This window comes from Chinchilla lanigera, unplaced genomic scaffold (genome assembly GCF_000276665.1).
Source record: "Chinchilla lanigera isolate Chin_1 unplaced genomic scaffold, ChiLan1.0 scaffold00026, whole genome shotgun sequence".
NCBI classification, from domain to species: domain Eukaryota; kingdom Metazoa; phylum Chordata; class Mammalia; order Rodentia; family Chinchillidae; genus Chinchilla; species Chinchilla lanigera.
Window position 1 is genome coordinate 13,564,802 of NW_004955427.1, and position 21,374 is coordinate 13,586,175.

The 21,374-nt window shown below is 39.9% G+C and overlaps 2 protein-coding genes and 1 long non-coding RNA gene across 5 annotated transcripts in view; 1 reads left to right on the plus strand and 2 right to left on the minus strand.

Annotated features, from left to right (window-relative positions):
• The window catches only part of Cfap44 (cilia and flagella associated protein 44), an 86,331-nt gene extending 67,527 nt beyond the window's left edge, over positions 1-18,804 (minus strand). The window contains exons 1-6 of the mRNA XM_013515054.1: positions 18,730-18,804; positions 8,089-8,186; positions 5,510-5,656; positions 4,851-5,001; positions 3,332-3,494; positions 776-882 (exon numbers count right to left, since the gene is read on the minus strand). Of these exons, the coding sequence (XP_013370508.1) occupies positions 776-882; positions 3,332-3,494; positions 4,851-5,001; positions 5,510-5,656; positions 8,089-8,179 (659 nt within the window). The 5' untranslated portion in view covers positions 8,180-8,186; positions 18,730-18,804. The remainder of the gene's footprint in view (positions 1-775; positions 883-3,331; positions 3,495-4,850; positions 5,002-5,509; positions 5,657-8,088; positions 8,187-18,729) is intronic.
• Positions 18,805-18,885: 81 nt separating this feature from the next.
• On the plus strand, positions 18,886-20,954 carry LOC102004403. The gene is made up of 2 exons (XR_001234372.1): positions 18,886-18,973; positions 20,556-20,954. It is a non-coding gene; the product is annotated as an uncharacterized LOC102004403 (long non-coding RNA).
• Positions 20,040-21,374, minus strand: part of Spice1 (spindle and centriole associated protein 1) — a 41,816-nt gene continuing 40,481 nt past the window's right edge. For all 3 annotated transcript variants that reach the window (XM_005386399.2, XM_013515113.1, XM_013515114.1), the window contains one exon: positions 20,040-20,745. In XM_005386399.2, the coding sequence (XP_005386456.1) occupies positions 20,692-20,745 (54 nt within the window). In that variant the 3' untranslated portion in view covers positions 20,040-20,691. The remainder of the gene's footprint in view (positions 20,746-21,374) is intronic.

Below are 21,374 nucleotides of genomic sequence, written 5' to 3' on the forward strand. Positions count from 1 at the left end.
AGAGAGAGAGAGAGAGAGAGAGAGAGAGAGAGAGAGGGAGAGAGAGAAAGAGAGGTGAATTCAAGTAAGAATGACAAGAATTCCGTGCTCCTTTAGAGAGAAATTCCAAAATCATTCATCACCCTTGGCTTTAGAGTACATTACATGATATAAAGGGGGAAGGTGAAGAAGTCATATTCACATTTTGCATGAGAAAAACCACTTTGTAAACATATTTTATCTTATGAAGGAAGAGAAACACAAAAGTGTATTAGATAAGTTGGGAAAAATCAATCTACAATATAAAATTTGTCACTGAAAACCTCCAAAGCCAAAACTAACTACTGAAATTAGCTACATGAAAAACAGAATTGGAAGATAACTGTGATGGTTAATTTTATGTGTAACTTGGCTAAACAATATTCTAGATGGCTAGAGAATAATCTAGATGCTGCTGGGAAGTGACTTTAAAAAGATTATCCTTGATGATCTAAGGGAGCCTCACCCAATCAGTTTTGAAAGTAAAACTAAAGATTCCATGAGGGAGAAAAAAATTCTGCCTTCAGACCACATCATCAACTCACTCCCCTAAAATTTCCAGCCTTCAGCCTTGGCCTACAAATTTTAAACTTACACAGTTTCCAAAATTGTGTAAGCCGATCCCATTAAATAAATCTGCTTTCCATCTCCTACTAGTTTTATTTCTCTGTAGAATCCTGATTAATTCAATAATCTTATGTCTTCTTCAGAATGTCATTAACGTCGAACATGAAATATTTTAAAGGCTCTATCAGACTTACCTTGAAGGATTCTGTAGGGCCTCAAAGAAGGGTATTCATAGATGATAATCTTTGGAAAACTTCCTTTTTCAGCTACTGCGAAATAAGTTTTATGTGGATGAACCTACAAAAGATGGAATCTCACTAAAATATTAAAGGTAAGATCTCTGTGTAATCTTACTAATGCAGCATTTAGTGGTCATGATTTTATAATTGGTTAATTACAACCTAGTCCAGTAGAAACTTCCAAAGTGGGCATCTGAGGAACATTTGATGATGGATATGATTTGACCTGAAAACTAGAAGTAAAACTTCCGGGTTTACTTTCATTCAGATAGTCATTTCTAACCTTAACTTTAGATTTCCTGTATAAAAGCTAAAACGATAGCGCTCAATCTTTAGTGCGCATCAAAATCAATCATTTGAGGTTTTTTTTTTTTTTTTTTTTTTTTTGGTACCAGGAACGGAACTCAAGACCTCATGCTTGCCAGGCAGGCACTGTGCCACTGATCTACACCCCAGCCCCAGAATCGTTTGAAAAGTTTATTAAAACACAAATTGTAAGCCCTACCCTCAAAGTTTCTGACTCAGTAGATCAGGACTTACACTTCTAAGAAGTTTCAGGGTGATGTTAATGCTGCTGGCCTGGGGATTACACCTGAGAACCTCTAAGTTGGATGAATTGTTTGTCCTCTGTATAAGTCTACCTAAATTCTGCATAGAAAATTTATGGAATTTATTTGTCTTGGTCTACTTTCTGCTGCTAGAGCAAAATACTTCAGATTGGGTAACTCACAATGAACAGAAATTTATTTGGCTTATGGTTCTGGAGGCTGGGAAACCCAAGAGTAAGAGACCACATTCAGGAGGAGCCTCTGTGTTGCACCCTCTCATAAGGGAAGGAGAAAGGGCAAGGGTGAGAGCGAGAAAGCAAAAGAAGCCAGCTTCACTTTCACAGCAGCCCACTCTCATTCTAACTGACCCGCCTCCTCCATAACTATAGTAATCCACTCATGCCCTCACCATGCCTTCCTAGGCCCCATCTCCCAACGCTGTCCTATTAGGAATTAAATTTCCAAGGCATAAACTGTGGGAGACACATTCAAACCTTAGCAGTATGAAATTCATGTTTCCAGAGGAGATTATATCTCAATTTTCAAAAATTATCTTGAACAAACATCACAAATGACTGTAAACTTAATAGAGGTAAGAAAGATGATATTTCCAAGCCAGACATAGAGGTCTTATCTTCTCCACAGTTAGCAAAAAAGTTTCTGCCTCCTCAGAGTAGAAGCTGCCATGAGCTTGAGTTTGGGTGTTTGTTTTTAGTGGAAATCTGGAGTTAGGAAGTCATTAACTGGATACTCAACATACGAATTCTCCCTGTCTTTTCTAGAAGTTATTGTATATGCCCCGAACACATTTCTCCCAGGTTTCTTATAGCCTTGCAAAAGTGCTTCTCATCCTCATGCACAACTGCTGCAGGAAGACAGGGGCCATGCACAGGAGCGCAGAGGCTTCCGTCACTGCCCCACAACAGACAGGGGGATAAAACCCCCGGGGACACAAAACCACGCAACATCCAGATGGCTAAGGATTAGGAAGAGCATTCTTGGCCACACTACACCTCTGCTTGTTGCCTTCATAGCACATTATTTTACAACAAAATAGAAAAAGACTGTTAATGGTCACAAAATGAGAACTGAACATGTGATCATTACACATCTCTTTGCCTCTGCAGGTCGTGTGGACGTCAGGCTCCTGATCCCTCACAGCTTCTGAATGACTTCCCCCCACAAAACCCATGACTTCACACTGGGCCCGTGGTTATTTGCATATAGCTATCACCACATTATCATGTACTTATGTATCTAGGTTTTTAAAAGTAGTTTTTTCTCCTTAGATGAATTTTAAACTTTGAATTTGTACAGGTTATGAATTCTTCCTTCAAATTCTACACTGTGTGTTCTGCGTAGTCTTGGCTGAATAGTACTATACAATAAACTCTTGCTAAGCTTACTAGTTTTGAAAAACCCCTCAGGACAGGGACTTTTATCATGGACACATGCTACATATCAATGATCAAGAAAGAAGCCAACTTGAGATTATCTTTCCACGTTGCATATCTCATGCTATTCTGTTTCCACACTCCGTCTGCCTCTGTGTCCTCTCTGTGGGTCTCACACTGTCCTCACCTTCTCCCTTCCCACTGCCACATGCCTGCATCAGTACTCCAATAAAAAATCAACCACTCCTACTTCTAATCTGAATGTGAAAAAACCTGCACAACGGTGGGGAAGTCACCAAGGCTCTAAAGCCCCAGTTTCCTTATCTGTAAAATGGGATAATAGTAACAATAATAATAATAATCTTAATGTCTGAACTACTGCATGAAGACAATGTCAGCGAAGGTAGTGGTTATAATGACTGAGTAGAAAATGCCTTAGGTGATGGTGTGCACCCCATGTGTTCCCATAAGGCTACACATGGAGTTGGCACCTAACAATTACTGAGGGTTGGTCCACAGAACAATAAAGAAGATGAGCTTCTTTTCACCGTCACTAAAGTCATACCGCAATGGCACCAATTCCTTCACCACTGCTACTTCGCAGGTAGATTTGTTCCTTGGTTTTAATATCCAGAAGGACCAGCTGATTCCCAGCAACGTACAATATGGTATTGCTGTCTAGAAGTTGTAGGTTGGCTCGTTTTCTGCAGTCATAGCCAAAAGAATGTCTGAGGGAAAGTTGTTAAGGAAAAGAAGTGAAGCAAAATAACCATCTTAGGGATTAAAACAAAGGTAATGAAATAGATATTTTTAAATCCATATTCTTGAGGATTCAAGGTTGAAGTAGTTGAATTTCACCCTAAAACTCATTTTTTCTAGGTATTACTAACATAGTTGAATTTTACCCTACAACTTATTTTTTCTAGGTATTACCGACATAATTTTATTTTTAAATTAACTGAAAATCCTCATACACTGATTCAGTTACTATTTTAAGTATCCTAAGGAAATTCAAGAGGCACATTAATTGTTTTTGCAATAACAATGTTAAAGCTTCTATTTGGGTATCATACAGCAAAGTTGTCACCTAAGTAATCTCATTTTTCTCTCTAAATAAAAGCAAATCACTTTGTATAACATGGAATAGAGTCTATCATCTTCATCATTTTTGTATTCATAATGGCTGTGGTTTGTTGACCGATCATGTAAAAATATTGTATAGATTTCTTGCTTGATGCTGAAAAAGATGTTTAAAATTCTGACATTTGTGAAATTCTAACCCACCATTTGCTAATGGAACCACTGTGATAAATTAACATAAATATAATTGAAATTTAATTTATACAAACAAATCATGAAAATTGACTAACTATATGGTATATAAACATATATAATTAGTAAGCTTAACATTTCCTTCAAAGTAAGTAAGTGCACTGATATATCGACAAATATATGTGGATGGGTATGTTTATAAAACTGCTCTATTCAAAAATAGAAGTTTTCAAAAACTGAGTTATATAAATGTCTTGCAATGTATATTCAGGTTCAAATTAATATAAAAAGATAATTGTATTAAGTAAAATGTAATAAGATGAATCTATTAAAAATTGAGCGGGCAAAAGAAACATATCATGTAACACCTTAAGTAGACAGGTTTTTCAAATAATGACAATTTGTTGTTGTACACCAAAATTGAAGGATCACTGGAGAAATCTTTATTTCTTCACCCCTTGTTTCTAAGAAAATTGATTTTAGAGGGTTCACTTATTTACAAGGAAGTTTATTTCCTTACAGGTAAGTGAACCTTCTAAAGAAACAAATTTTGCAGAATTTTTCACAAGAAGTAAATGTACAATGTAAAAAAGAAGAGAATATTTTCATTAGCATCACAACTACTTAACTCTACCCTTGAAAGTGATGGCAGCCTTAAACAAAATATAAATGAATAAGTGTGATTGTGCTGCAATAAACTTTATTTACAAAAATAGGCTGGGATCCTGATTTGCTCCACAGGCCATAGTTTGCCGACCTCTGACCTAAAAAATAAAATCCTTGAATTATGCATATGTAGCTGGAGCGGATACACGAGCTCAAGGAAATTCAGAGGTATGCCAGAATCTGGAGTCACAAAAGGCATTGAAGCAAGCTCCGTGTAATTGTAGAAGAAAGACTCTGATATTTTCTTAACTTCCTCCTCTGCCTCTTCTGCTCCTGGGGCAGCAGGTTCTTGAGATGCTAAAACATTAAAAAATATTGACTAAGAAGATGTCTGAGAAATCCTAAAATTATATATCCCAAAGACAGGAGGAATATACATACCACACAATACATTAGCAGTAAATACTACTACTGATCCAACCATGAGAAGCTACCTATTAATGGTCAGAGGAGAAAGAGTCAACATGTTTATGTGCATCAGAGGTGAATGCTAAGCTCTGGTCATGATTTCAACATTCGCAAAGAGCCAACTAGCTACAAGAGAGAGTTGGAGAACTACACTGGGGTAGAACACTCCTTAGATCATCTCAATTCCCAGAAATCAGATATGAGAGTTCAACATGTGATCCTCAGAAACGGAAACTACAACTCCAAAGCTGCTACGATACCCTCCTGTACTACACGCAGTGGTTTTCCTTTCAATCACCCACCCATATATCCACATCTTGCAAATTTTTGTTCCTCTGGATTTGTAACTGTTCAATCTGTCTCATCAAACTGCTAATGGAAAGCTTGCAATACTTACTTTTAGTGCTATCTGAATAGTCATATCCTGATGAACCTGAACTTGCCTCCTCATTTTCCAGATCTGAACCTTCTTCCTCTAGATATGATTCTTCCCCTTCGGTAATTGTTTCATCTGTGATATCTTCTAAGGCTTCTTTTGTATGAGCTGTTAAAAAAAGTGTAGTAATTTCCAAATTGTGAATTAAAACATTTTCTTAGTAAAATATTTTCTTTACAAGGTAGCTACATTTCCAATGTGTTTATCCTCTAAATTTAATAAATTTTCATGTTTAGAAATTCTTGGAAGAATTACTTGATTTGATCAGTCTTATAAACTTCTCTATTTTAACTGCATTTCCAGCCTACTTCTTATCATTACATACTTACAGGAAAGTAAAAAAAAAAAAGGAAAAAATGGTCAATATGTTGCTATTCACTTGAATTTTGTTAACATTTATAGAGGACTCGTTATGTTAAAGACAAATAATTCTATTCAAGCGTAGTCTTCTCTGAGAACGATTATTTTTCTCTGAAGTGATATATTAGGAGGACCTAAGATGAAAGATAATTGGGATAGGAATAGAAGTGGTCCAGGTATAAGCCAACATTCAGATCAAATTCAAATGTGGGCATAGTTAAATACACAATTTTGAGCAGGTGCAAGGACTGGGGCACTCTCAGAAGAGTAAGACTGTAACATCAAAAAACAAAACAGGCTGGCATTTTTGTCTTATGAGCTAAGATGTTATATGTGAGTTTCTTCCACTTGTTCTTCTCTCTAGCCAAAGAAAGTAGGAAGTTGTGGGACCGCTCCTCTGCAGATACCACAGAGACAAACTGTCTTCTGTAAAACCGGTTCGCCTCTGTGAGCCTTTGTTTACTCTCATCTTCTCTCTGAGACCGGGGGCACGACAAGGAAGCCTGCCAGTCATGACTGTGCACATAGAAAATCCATATGGGCTACTCAGGATTTATAATAATTTTAAAAAGTGTTCAGCATGGTTACTGCATCCAACAATATACAAACATTAATAGTAGGGCCTTCTCCTTTTGGCCCCTGGGAAATAACTAATACTCAACTACTCTCCCATTATGTATGGACTTTTAGTTTTCCTTTAATTCTATTAATTTTTGCTTCGTATATTATGATGATCTGTTATGAAGTGCATGCAAACTTATGATTGTTATGTCTTCCTAATAAACTGATCCAGTTCTCATTATGAAATGCCCCTCTTTGGCACTGGTAATACTCTCTGCCTCAGTCTACGTTATCTGATATTAATATAGCCACTCAGCCTTCTTATGCTCACTGTCTGTATGATTAAACTCTTCACACAGCAACAGGTTAGAGGATGTTTAGAATGTCAGCAAATGACTTCACATTATCAACTGGAATCCTAATACCCATGTTGTATGCCCTAACTAATGAGCTGAGCACAGGCACAGCCCATATTTGGTAAGACCTGTGCCCAGAGAGTCTGACATAAGGAAGTAAGGTCCTGAGACAGTGCTAGTCAAGGTGCAATAATCATTAAGTCCATCCATGGAAAGCAGAAAGCAGCACTAGGAAATCTCTGCCAAGAACTAGGAGCCAAAAAAGCAGATAGTGGTGTGTCAGACACATAGACAGTGAAGTAGAAATGGAAAAACAAAGGGGAATGGCAAGCTATAGTTTTTGAGGCAAGCGATACAATCATAGTTCGCTTAAAAAGTAACTCTGCTAGTGATGTGGAGATCTAGAGAGGAAGACTTCAGCAAAAATCCTTATAAAAGGTCCAAGCAAGAGAAGATAAATGCCTAAAATAAAACACGATGTGGAAAAAGTATATATTTACAAGACATGTTTGAGGCAGATTAAAAGAATTCAAGCAAATTTTGTATCTGAATTGATGTTTGCCAGGTGGTGATCTCTGGGTAAAAAATCAAAATCAAATTTCTGAAACTATATTTGAGATTAGAACCTGAAAAAGTCAAGATTCCACTAAGATATCTACTACCACTCTGGTGGCCAGACGGAAAGAACCAGCCACCTTTTTAAAAAGTCCTAATTATAAAATTCCTCTCTTCCTGTCTTATTTATAGTCCATGAAGTCCTTCTATATGTTACCCAATTTAATTCCCAAACAATTCATAACTGTCATGTAAGTGGATGAGAAATGCACAGTACTTTCTCCAAGGTCAAGCATTACTAAACAGTAGACCCAGCACTTAAAACTGAAGTCCAGCTCTTTCTTCTAAAGTGCATCAGAAAAGTCCATTAGAAACTCATGGGCCAGGGCTGTGGTTCAGTTGCCAGAGTGTTGGCTTTGAGCTTACAAGGCCCTGGGTTCAATCCTGGTACCAAAAAAGAAGAAAAAAATGGACAAATGCAACCTAGACCAGATCTGAGAATAGAGGATTGTCAATACAGAGAGGATAGTAAATTCTAGCTGCCAGTTTGAGAGAAACAATTAAAACACAGACTCTGCTCATAAGCAATTAGAATTTTATATGAGAATTAAACAAGTAAACCATTTCTATTCTATAAATTTAGATGTGCACACTTGAAAATTATTTTATCTAAATTTAAAAATAAAAAAGAGTATCATCTTCACTTACATTTCCCTTCAGACTTGGAAGACTGCTTCCCATCACTCTTTGATCCATCTGATTTTCCCTCATCGGTATCCTGATCATGTGGTTCTTTCATGTCTTCTCTATATGCAAAATTGAGATAGAAAGACAGTGCTATAAAATAGATAGTAACAGGCCTCCCTCAACAAATATCACGATCACCACTCACATGAGCTGATAAAGCTGTTTGCATAGAATCCAAGATGACCCACCAGCAGGAGGGTGCAGTCACCATCAGGGCTTCTGCAAAACACATTATAATCATAGACTCATTGTCCAGGCAGACTTGGCACTGTGATGACTCCAATTGCTGTGGCAGTACCAGTTGTGGTTTCCTTGCTTGAGCAGATTAATACATCTCCTGGTAGTTGGTATGCTGCTATTGACTTGGCAAATGCCTTCTTCTCCATGACTATCCATAAGGATCATCAGAGACCATTTGCCTTCAGCTGGCAAGGCCAGCAATACACCTTCACCGTCTTACCTCAGGGGTATATTAACTTGCCAGCCCTGTGTCACAAGTTAGTCCACAGGGATCTTGATCGTCTTTCTCTCCCACAAGATATCACTCTGGTCCATTATACTGATGATGTTATGCTGATTGGGCCTAGTGAGCAGAAGGTAGCAACCACTCTGGATTTATTAGTAAGGCATTTGAGAGCCAGAGGATGGGAAATAAATTCAACAAAAACTCAAGGTCCTTCTACTTCAGTGAAGTTCCTAGGAGTCCAGTGGTGTGGAGCATGTAGAGATATTCCTTCTAAGGTAAAAGACAAGCTGTTGCATCTGGCTTCCCCTATAACCAAAAATGAGGCACAATGCCTACTGGGCCTATTTGGATTTTGGAGACAACACTTTCCTCACTTAGGTGTCTTACTCTGGCCCATTTACCGAGTGACTCAGAACGCTGCTAATTTTGAGTGGGGCTCAGAACAGGAAAAGGCTCTGCAACAGGTCCAGGCTGCTGTTCAGGCTGCTCTGCCCCTGAGGCCATTTGACCCAGCCGATCCCATGGTGCTTGAAGTGTCAGTGGTAGACAGAGATGCTGTTTGGAGTCTCTGGCAGGCCCCCATAGGTGGATTGCAGCTGACGCCTTTAGGATTTTCGAGCAAAGCTCTGCCATCATCTGCAGACAACTACTCTCCCTTTGAAAAACAGCGCTTGGTCTGTTACTGGGCCTCAGTGGAAACTGAACACTTGAGTACAGGACACCAGATCACCATGCGACCTGAGTTGCCTATCATAGTCTGGATATTATCTGATCCACCAAGTCATAAAGTTGATGTGCACAGCAACAGTCTATCATTAAATGGAAGTGGTATATTCATGATCGAGCCAGGGAAGGTCCAGAGGGTACAAGAGGGTACAAACTACATGAGGAAGGTCCAGAGGGTACAAACTACATGAGGAAGTTGCCCAGATACCTATGGCTCCTACGCCTACTGTACTGCCTTCTGTTTCCCAGCATGCACCTATGGCCTTGTGGGGTGTACCATATGATCAGCTATCAGAGGAAGAGAAGGCTAGGGCCTGGTTTATGGATGGCTCTGCACGCTATGCAGGCGCCACCTGCAAGTGGACAGCTGCAGCATTACAGCCCTTTCTGGGACATCCCTGAAGGACAGTGGTGAAGGGAAACCATCAGTGGGCAGAACTTAGGGCAGTGCATGTGGCAGTACATTTTGCCTGGAAGACAAAGTGGCCAGATGTGTGACTGTATACTGACTCATGGGCCATAGCCAACAGTCTGCTGGCTGGTCAGGAACTTGGAAGGAACATAATTGGAAAATTGGAAACAAAGATATTTGGGGAAGAGGTATGTGGATAGACCTCTCATATGGGCAAATGATGTAAAAATATTTGTTTCCCATATAAATGCTCACTAAAAAGTGACATCAGCAGAAGAGGACTTTAATAATCAAGTGGATAAGATGACCTGTTCTGTGGATAATAGCCAAACTCCTTCAGCCACCCCTGTCATTGCCCAGTGGGCTCATGAACAGAGTGGCCATGGTGGCAGGGATGGAGGTTACGCATGGGCTCAGCAACATGGACTCCCACTCACCAAGGCTGATCTGGCTACAGCCACTGCTGAATGCCCAATATGCCAGCAGCAGAGACCAACCCTGAGTCCCCAGTATGGCACCATTCCCCATGGTGATCAACCTGCAACCAGTGGCAGGTTGATTACACTGGACCACTTCCATCATGGAAGGGACTGCGTTTTGTCCTCACTGGCATAGATACATATTCTGGGTATGGATTTGCCTTTGCTGCACGTAATGCTTCTGCCAAAACTACCATCCGTGGACTCACAGAATGCCTTATCTACCATCATTGGATTCCACATAGCATCGCCTCTGACCAAGGAACACATTTTATAGCCAAAGAAGTGAGGCAATGGGCCCGTGCTCTTGGAATTCACTGGTCTTACCATGTTCCTCACCATCCAGAAGCAGCTGGATTGATAGAAAGGTGGAATGGTCTTTTGAAGACACAATTACAGTGCCAGCTAGGTGGCGATAGCTTGCAGGGCTGGGGTAAGGTACTTCAAAAGGCTATATATGCCTTGAATCAGCATCCACTGTATGGCACTGTGTCCCCCACTGCCAGGATTCATGGGTCCAGGAATCAAGGGGTGGAAGTAGGAATGGTACCACTCACCGTTACCCCTAGTGATACACTAGCAAAATTTTTGCTTCCTGTCCCCTTGACCTTAGGTTCTGCTGTCTTAGAAATCTTACTTCCAGAGGGGGGAAGGCTTATACCAGGAAGCACAACAATGATACCGTTGAACTGGAAGCTAAGATCCCCCCTGGTCATTTTGGTCTCCTCATGCCTCTGAGGAAACAAGCTAAAAAGGGAATCACAGTGTTGTCAGGGGTAACTGACCCAGACTATCAGGGGGAAATTGGACTACTACTCCACAATGGAGGAAAAGAAGAATACACATAGAGTGCAGGGAGATCCCTTAGGGTGTCTCTTAATATTACCTTGCCCTACTATCAAAGTCAATGGAAAACTACAACAACCTAATACAGGCACAATGACAAATGATCCAGAGCCTTCAGGAATGAAGGTATGGGTTACTCCACCAGGAAAATAACCAAGACCTGCTGAGGTGATTGCTGAAGGTCAAGGGACTACAGAATGGGTGGTGGAAGAAGGTAGTTCTAAATACCAGCTATGACCCTGTGACCAGCTACAGAAAAGAGGATTATAATGGTATTATTTCTCCCCTATATGGTGCTAATGTAATATAATATTGATAGACTTAATACTGGTTCTTCAGGACTGTTAAACCTGGTTATAATGTTCAAGTTATGAAATTATAAGTGTAAGCATCAACCAAAGAAAATTTACATTCTATTTGGGTAAGGAGATTATTGTGTTTCTGTTTATATGATGGATAGCTATAACATGTTAGGTGCAGTTATATACATGTCTTTGTATCTGGGGATTGGTTTAAAGAAATGTGTCTGGTTGCCAAGTTGACAAGGGGTGGATTGTAGTGGTTGATTGATTATGTCAACCTGAGAAGTTTAGAAGCTTAGCTAAACTTGGCTCAGCAATTGGCTCAGCAATTCTACACCCTAGGGTGTAGAGGAGACACCCTCGGGTGGATCATCATCTAGATGATATAAAAGGAAAATGAGGAAGGACAAAGGGACTTTCATTCTTCACAGGAGCTCCAGTCTTCACCTTCAGCTTGGAAGTCCTCTCCTGGCTTCTAGTGCAGACTCTTTGGCTTCCACCTTGGATCCTTCAGCCTTCTGCGGCAGATCCATCAGCCTCCTGATATGGACTTGAATGGAATGCTGCAGTGAACTCCAGACCTTTGGTCTCCAGTGTGCAGACGCCCTCTGCACACTTCCTCATCCAACTCTGCGGCTGACCATCATAAGCCAATCTTGTGATTTCTTATACATCTGTACATCTTGTGTTATATCTGTTTATCTAGTAAAACCCTGACTAATACAGTTGCTCAGCACGAAATCTTTGAATTCAATCCCTAGTCCCCCACATCACATAAAAAAAATGGATCCAATCACCTTCACAATCCCAGGAATGATGTAACAGTTTTCTCTGATCTCTCTTGCAGCTCTGCCTGTCCTCACTTGAAAACACCAATTATAACACCCTTCCAAGTCTTCACTTCTCCACACCAAACACACCACATTCATGCCACATTCTTCTATAGCATGATTAGCACACAGAATAGAATAACAGTTTCATCTGGATCAGATCTGTGGTTAGACTCAGGTTTCAATCCCAGTACTGCCACGTAACTAGTTAATTAAACTGTGTATCAATACCTCAGTGGTAATGGAAATGAACAAAAAACACAGTGCCGATAAGAGGATTAATGAACCAGTGAGTTGTTACACTTTCCTTGTCCTGAAGACAGGTCCGTGTGACAAAAACAGAAGTGACGCACATGTGACACGATGTGACCAGCGCAGCATTGATTAACTCCCTCCAGCTGGGCACAGGGCTCTGTCCACCTACTTTCTTACAGTGACATTATGATGGCCTCTTCAAAAAAGTGTGTGTGTTTCCTTTGTCTAGTTGTCCCTTTTTTCTTTCCTTCTTCCCATTCTTCTCCTCTTCCATCCCTTCCCCTCTTCCTTCTTTCCTTCCTTCCATCCACTGCTTAAACATAGACAAGGCTTAGGGGTAGGAGTAGAAATCAGATGACAGAAAGTTTTTAAGTAGCAAGATCTTTGAAAATCCAAATTCTATCGTTCAGTCTATTTCCTATTCCTTCTCATTTTGGAAATAAAGACTTACTTTTCTGCTTATAACAAGTAATCAAAAAAGAGAGAAAGAGTAAGAATTGTAGTAGACAATGTCAGTTCTTTCAGGGCTTAGATGTAAATTACCACACACTATGAATAAAGTTGTTTGGAAACCATAAACACACCTAAATGCTATTTTCTCCCTTGATTTCAAAGTTCTTCATAATTTAAGTCAATTCAGTTCTTAATACTATTGAGTATATTTACATACAAACTGTATTATACTTTGCACTGCCACAGATACAAAGATGTGTAATACGTAACCTCTGGTCTTTGCATTTCAAGAAGACGTTGGCAATTCTCTCAACACAACCTCAAAATAAACTTCTAAGTGACTGATGCTACTTTCTAAATGCCATGATACAGACCCCAATGAAGTGAAGTGAGGTAGTTGCTGGATTTGCCAACGAGACAGTGATATTCTGTTGCTGCTAATCAACTGAGAACTAAATGAAAAATTTAATCTGTGAGTTTCAGTAACACTCTACACTATAAATAATGTTTTAGTTTTATATTGCTGTCACACAAATTACCAAAAGTTTAGAAGCTTAAGTAACACCCCATGTATTATACCACAGTTACAGATCAAAAGAATCGACTCAGTGTCACTCAGCTGCTCTTTCCCCAGAGTTTCTAAATGCTGGAATCAGGTGGTGGCAGTGATGCCTTCTTTTCTGGAGGCTCGAGGAAAAGTCTCCTTTTGGGCTGACTTAGGTTGCTGGTAAAATTCAGCTCTGTGTGGGTACAGAACTGAGGACCACGTCTTCTTACTGGCTGTTGTCCAAGAGTCCACCTATCCTTTGAGAGGCCACTGCATTCCCTGGTTTATGGCCCTCTTTAAACCCAAGAGTTGGATGAGCCAAACATCTCTCAATAGTTTGAAACTCATAGGTTTCCTTCCTGCTTCTCTCAAACCAAAAGCTTCATGAGATCACTTTCTATCTTTTAGTTTTAAATAAATACATTTATTTTAACATACGATAACTAAATATAATCTAAATATAAAGTCTAATGAAAAAGCCCATAAGATCTAATGAATTTATTCACAAGATAATCATAAGGTGGGTAAAACAATTATGGTTAACTAAGCGCTCTAGAAACAAAGGAGTTAAATCACAACAAAATGTAACTTGATGTCAAGAAAAAGACACACTTTAATCTTCACTAAAATAGTTTGTTCCTCCAATGGTCAATACACCATGCAATAAACTTCAGTGTCACAAACCAGTTAATGTCAGGGTGTGTATAGTACACAAGTGTTCAAAAGTGGCAATACTGGACAATAAATACTGAGACTACTCTTTTTTTAGTTTTTCTGGGTCATAAAGGGTGACTGAAGAATCTGTAAAAAGCAGTTGCATAGATCAGGGGCAAGAAGCTCCTGTGCTCCTCGAGATCAGTGGTAGAACTAATGATCTTTGTTTGCTTTTGTTTTGGCAGTGTTGTTGTTGTCTAGATCAAGGAGACTGAGAAATTGCACTGTAATTTGTAAAGCTCTGGAGCCAAAGAAACTTAGGTTCACCTTAAGCTTGGCCAAGGCATAAGTTTGTTAACATCTTAGTCCTTTCATATGTGAAATGAGGGTGATACTGCTGTCTGGTACAGTTGTTGTAAATATTAAATGAGATGCCATGTATCTGTAGTTCTCAACTCTGACTGCACTTTAGAATCACTTGGAAAAAAATTTTTTTTTAAATACCATTAACACAGTCTTACTCCCCAGGCAATTCCTCTGTGTAGCCAGGTATATGAACTAACGTTAAGAACCATGGATTTACATGAAACATGTAGTAGGTACTCAGGAATGACAGCTGTTTTTACTATTACTACCAGGTAATTCTTTTTAATATGGGACAGGCTCAATAACTATGATCACGAGCTGGCTACAGTGATGTATTCTTAAAATCTTAGCTACTTAGGAGGCTGAAACAAGAAGATCCCTTGAGTCCAGTTCAAGACCAGCCCGGGCAACACACTGACACTCCATCTTTAAATAAATAATTTATCTATTTATTTCAAAGTTGAAGTTTTATTTACTTCAGCCTCCCACAAAATACATGTCACACACAACTCGATAAGCTCATTCCCAATGCTTCACATGTGCCTTTCCATGTTGTATCTCTTTGTAAGGTCTGGACACTTTACAGAAGGAAGGAACTATCACTTCACCTGGTCAGTTCACATGCTGAGGACATTCACTGTATTCCTTTAAGGACCCAGATAGCGTTTGTGGAGGTAGAGGCACACAGGAGTATCATCTCTTTACTCAGTACAACCACTCTATAATCAACTAAAATGACTAAACTCATTTGTGTCTTTTTTTCTTTTTTCTTATCAGTAGAAATATATGATAATTTGCAATATATGATATATGATATATCATATATTGCAATATATGATAATTATATTCACACTGGGGGAATCAGTACATGCCCCAAAGCTCAGCTTGATCATTTTACTCCCCGTTACCCCTGCCCAACTGTTTCCCTTCCCCAATTCCCCTTCCCATCTCCACAAAATCTCCCTCCATGTTTCCTATCATTTCACTTTCGCTATTTAAATTATATTTTAGATTCCTACATAAGAGAAATCATGTGATATTTAACCTTCTACATCTAATTTCTTTCACTTCCTATGATAATCTCAAGATCCCTCTATTTTCCTATGAATGATTCCTTTATGGCTGAATCGTACTCCATTGTGTATAAATACCACATTTTCTCTATCCATTCATCTGCTGATGGGCACATAGGCCACTTGCAAGATTTAGCTATTATGAATTGCACTGCTTAAACATAGCTGTGCATGTAACAGTGTCATACGATGTCCTTAACTGCTTCAGGAAGATATCTAGAAGGAAAATTGCTGGGTCAAATCGGATTTCTAGTTTTAGTTTTTGAGGAATCTCCACACTGATTTCCACAGTTGTTACACTAGTTTGCAGTCCCACAGGTACTGTAGAAGGGTTTCTTTTTCTCCACCTTGCCAGCATTTATTGTTTTTTGAACCCTTGATGATAAGCATTCTTGCTGGAGTAAGACAGAATCTCAGTGCTGTTTTAATTTGCTTTTCTCTAGTGGCCAGAGAGGCTGAACACTTTTTTCATATGATTATTTACCATTTATAGTTCTTCTTTTGAGAAACACATATTCATTTCAATTAATCATTTTGATTAGGGGATCTCACTTTTTTTAGTTCTTTATATATTTTAGATACTAGTCCTCAGTTTGAGGAGTAGCTAGTAATCTGTTTTTCTATTCTGTAGGTTGTCTCTTCACCCTGTTGGTGGTTTTCTTTGCTGTGCAGAAGCCTTTTAATTTGATATGACCCCATTTGTTGATCCTTGGTACTATTTCTTGTGCAATTGGGGTCCTAGTAAGAAGGTCCCTGCCTATGTCTCTCTGTCTTCAAGAGTTTAACCAATTTTATCTTCCAGCAAATTTAGTGTTTTTGTTTTTTATGTAGCCCTGTGATCCACTTAGCATTGAATACAGAGAAAGAGATATGGGTCTAGAGTCTTTGGCATGTGGATAACCAGCTTTCCCAGCATCATTTGTTAAAGGGATGTCTTTTCTCCAGCACACATTCTCAGTCCTTCTGTCAAAACTCATATGGCTGGTGGACCACGGCATTGTTTCTACATCCTCAGTTCTAACCCACTGGTCAGCAGGTCCATTTTTGCACTAGTGTCATGCTCTTTTTGTTATTATAGCTTTGTAGTATAAGCTAAAATCCAGGACTGCCATGCCTCCTACTTTGCTCTTTTTGCTCAGGACTACTGACTTCTTGACTTTCTCATTACTAAGACACAGTACATGACGCCCACAGCTTAAAGGGGTTGAGATTTTCTCTAGCTTACAATTGTAGAAGTCTCAGTCCTTGCAGTCAGTGGAACAGTGGAAAGGCCTGAGCAGATGCCGCTCACATCGTGGTGGCCAGGAAGCAGAGAAAATGAAGGGAGGAGCAGGGAGATCCGCCGTCCAGGTCAAGCCGCCAGTGACCCTCCTCTTCCAACCAAACTCCACCTCCTAACAGCAAGTCAAGGACAGCACCCCGTGGTCTAACCCTCTTCCAAAAGCCCTGTCTATGAGACATGAGGCCTTTGGACATGTTTTAGATCTAAACTGTAACAACTACTTTGGCTATTCTAGGTCTCTTCTGGTTCCATACACATTTGGGGATTTTCTTTCTCTAGTTTTATGAAGAATGCTGTTGGCATTTTGATTGGAATTGCATTAAATCTATGTATCACTTTTGGTTCTATGGCCATTTTGACTATGTCCTCCTCAATCTTTTTTTCAGAGTACTATAGCTTTCATTATACAGGCCTTTCACTTTCTTGGTTAGGGTAATTCCTAAGTTTTTAAAGTTTTTTTTGAAGCTACTGTGAATGGGATTGTTTGCCTGTTTTGTTTTTTTTTTTTTCTTTTGGTAGTATCATTTTTGGTGTACAGAAACATTATTCCTCTTTGTGCATCTGTTTTGTATCCTGCCATTCTGTTAAATTTGTTTATTAGTTCTAAGAGTCTTCTGGTGCAATTTTTGGGTGTTCTGTGTAAAGATTCATGTCTATTTGTGCCTTCCACATCATGTCCTAACTTACACAACTCTCCTAGCTAGGCTTGGGAGTCTCAGGGTCATTTGTTAATCTGTGGTCAGTTCTCTTAATCAACTCATTGGGCTGTCCAGTTAAAAAAGACTCAGTACTGACTTTGCAAACTGGAGAAAAAATAATAACTGCATATGTTTTTTAAATGCTTACCACATGTGGAGCAAGTTCTACGCACATATTTTTAAAACAGCATCATGAGGCAGATACTACTATCATATTATAATTATCACATTTTACAGATAAGCAGTTATTCATTGAATCCTTCCCTCTCACCCAATTCACACAGCTGATTTCCAAGATCTTGTTATTAAGTTCTTTTAATGTGTCCCCTCCTACCTGGTCCCGCTGTCACCATTGTAGCTGATTTTCCTTGTGCCCAATCTCAGCCATTATCAGAGCTTCATACCTGGTCTCTCCTTTCTCTACCACTTTCCACCCTGCTCCTTGTATTTTTGGAATATTTTAATGTGTCTCTCTTCTGGCTTAAAATCTTTCACGGCTCCTCATGTCCATTAAATACGAACTCAAATAACTGAGGTTTTACACTATTACTTGGCATAGCATTAAAGTCCCTCATCATAGGGCAGGTAGTTCACTTCCCCTCCCTCTCTGTCCCTAGTCCCTCTTTAGCCTTTGCCTCTCAAAAGTTTTAGCCAGTGGGGTACACAGAACGAGGCATGTTTGACTGAGCACTTGTATGCTACTGTTTTTGAGCATTCATTACACAAATATTTATCGTTCACCAAGTGCCCTATACGTGTTAAGCATTTGGTCTGCATTATCCTGTTTAATTACAATTACAATGAGGTAAGCATTGCTGTCTTCCTTTATAGAGAAAAGGAAACAAGTGCAGAGGAGTCAACCTGCCACGCATGGCGTTCAGCTGAGTATGGCAAAGGGTGGCTTTGCTGATCCCGGAGCCCACGCACTTTCCCACGGGACTCCCCAGCCAACTCGCTCTCCCGCTGCCTGCTGCCTGCCGCCTTTTGGGGTCAGACTGCGAGTCTTTGCAGGCAGGAGCTGTGCCTACAGTGACTGTCCTACACTAGTCTCCTGGCCTGAAACGTTTGTCCGACTACCTCAGGGAGGAAGAAGATACATGGCTCAGCCAAATCTGGGGAATACTGGTTAGTTCAGCTAAGTCCTAGCGGGTTCCACTGGTGAGTCACTAGCAGAATTAAGCGGGAGAGCCCAGCTGCAGGGGCCCAAACTTACCCAAGATACCAGCCTGTCTTCGCAGCACACCGCGAATAGTTTACGGTGGTTACTATGGCAACGCCACGGCTTCCGGGGAGCCGGAGAGGAGCTGGGCGGGTGTGAGGCACATGCGCAGTCCACCGCCTGTGTGAGCTCCAGCGCGGTGTGAGCTCCATCCAGCTCCCGTGACCTGGCCGCCTGTGTTCACTGCAAAGCGGGAAAGCCGCGTTCTGCCGGCTCCCCGTCCACTAAAGGACGCCAGGTTGGTGGCTAAGTGACGTTTGAATACGTGAGAAAATACATACTGCCTAATATGCCAAAGCGGCGCGGAGGGGCCCCAATCGCAGCCGCAGCTTTGCCTTGGGAAGTTTTAACTTGAAATCTAAAGCTCCTAAGCAAGCATTCTTTGTCAACATTTTAAAGACCGGGGAGCTGGGGTTAGAGGTTGCTGTTTTCGTGACCGAAAGTACCCAAGGATAAACCCCGGGGTGGGACGTGGGGGAGAGGTTATAGTGCGGTTTTGCGGTTGGTTGGTTGGTTGGTTGGTCGGTGGGTTTTAAACGTTAAAATCTCTGTCAGTTTTAAAGCGCAAATAAGGCTGTAGGCTATGAGCTTCTGGGTTGCTGGGCTCAGCCCCGGGGTCATTTGGTACTTAAAAGCTCCCAAGTTAACTGTAATGGATTTTGAAGTTTGAAGCAATAGGGGAGGGGGAGATAAAGGGCTGATCGGTTGAAAACCATGAAGGAAAATGCATCTCAAAAAGAATGCATTCCCAAAACAAGTGGGAAACGGGATTTTCATAAGGAGTAACACTACAACGGTTTATATCATAGACAGGGATACAATTTATTAAACACCAAGTTTCAAAAGGTAAAACTGCAATATAGACGCAAGAATCTCCAATAATGCAAGATGACTTGCATTATTCAATCAGCAGTGCTAGGAGGAAATTATTTTTTCAAAATGAAAAGGCCAAAGAGAAAGCTGCATCAGGCACTTCCTAGACCAGTGACTCACAACTCCAGAGGGACGGAAGGTGGCATCCGAGAAGCTGCCCAGGGGTTTCAAGGCGCTGCCCCTCCGCACTCCCGCACTCCGGCCTCTCAAGCGGAAAGCTCCTCTCTTTGAGTCAGGGGCCAGAGATTATTCAAAAAGCAATTTGAAAATCGAAACTGACATTTGTGAACCAAGCAGGTGCCGAAAAGAAAAACCTATCCTTCCAATCTGCTTAGATTCTGAACTGGGAAAATCGATAGCAAGTTTTTGTATTTCAGTAATTCTGTTTCAAACACTAAATATACCCTTAAGTCATTCACTACGTTTAGACATTTGAGTTCTGTGATCATTATTTATTTGATGTACATTATCATTCTTGATATTTTCACATTTAAAAACTAAATCAAGATTCTCAGAATTTACACAATCATTCTTAAGTCCTTAAGCAAATATAAACATTTACACACCGAAGTTTTCAAGCTGTACATTCTACTTGGCAGCAGTAATTTCCCACCACCAAAGAAACCAAAGGTGTTATATTTTCCTGAAAACCAGACTAATCACACAGGGGCATTGTATTGCAAGCATATACAAAACAATTCAGTCTTTCAGGAAAAAAAAAAGAAACAGATCAACATTTAAGATGCACTAAACAACAACAAAAAACCTAAATAAAGATGAAGGTAAAATTGTATTACTTTAAAAATATTTTAGAAATTATTATTATATAAAACGTTCATTTCCCTGCAGCCAAATTTTATTCATAAGGAATTATAAGGCTGATGGGTTGTTGAAAACTTACTTGAAAAGGTAAAAAATAAAATAATTCTTTTTTTCTGTTCCATTAGCATTAATTCACAGGATCTTTGCAGGTTTTATCTGAAGAAGGGGTAAAAACTGGACAGCAGGAGCAGGAAAAGGGGAGTGGACAGTCAGCGATAAGGTACCCAGAACAAGCTCTGTAAGAGGGGACTTCAACTTCACTCATGACATGTGGGTAGAAAGAGCAAACCAGCCTTCTTCATTTTGTTTTTCAATCTGTTGAACAAAGATGCAGAACGGATTTAGAAGATAACCAGGAACATGAACCGCTCAGCATTTACAGATCGTTTATACAAAGGATACAACAAAGTCATCTGGTGTCACTGAGTGGTAGTGGTCATGCTTCTTCTCTAACACAGATAGTACCAAATAACGTTACCGGCTCAACAGGCCTCCTTACTGATTAAAGATTATCTCTTCTCTTCTCTTCTGTTTTGTTTTGTTTTTTCTTTGGTACTGGGAATCAAACTCAGGACCTTAGCCTTGCCAGGTAGGCTCTTGTGCCACTGAGCTATATCCCCAGCCCTGTAACATTTAATTTACTAAGATGAAATAACTTCTTTTTATCATTTTAAAACTTTGGACCTTTACACCACTGGATTTGTCCTTTTTAAAAGAAAGGATAGGGCCGGGGATATACCTTAGTGACACAGGTGCCTGCCTGGCAAGCACAAGGTCCTGAGTTTGATTCCCAGTACCCCCCAAAATTTAATTCATTAATTAAATGGTACTAACTGCCTGGAACGAAGGGTAAATTATATAAAATAGCTAATCTGGGAGCCTTTTAAGAATATAAGAAATAACAAAAGACAGATCTAGTGCTAGGCAAGTAAGAACAGCTAAGC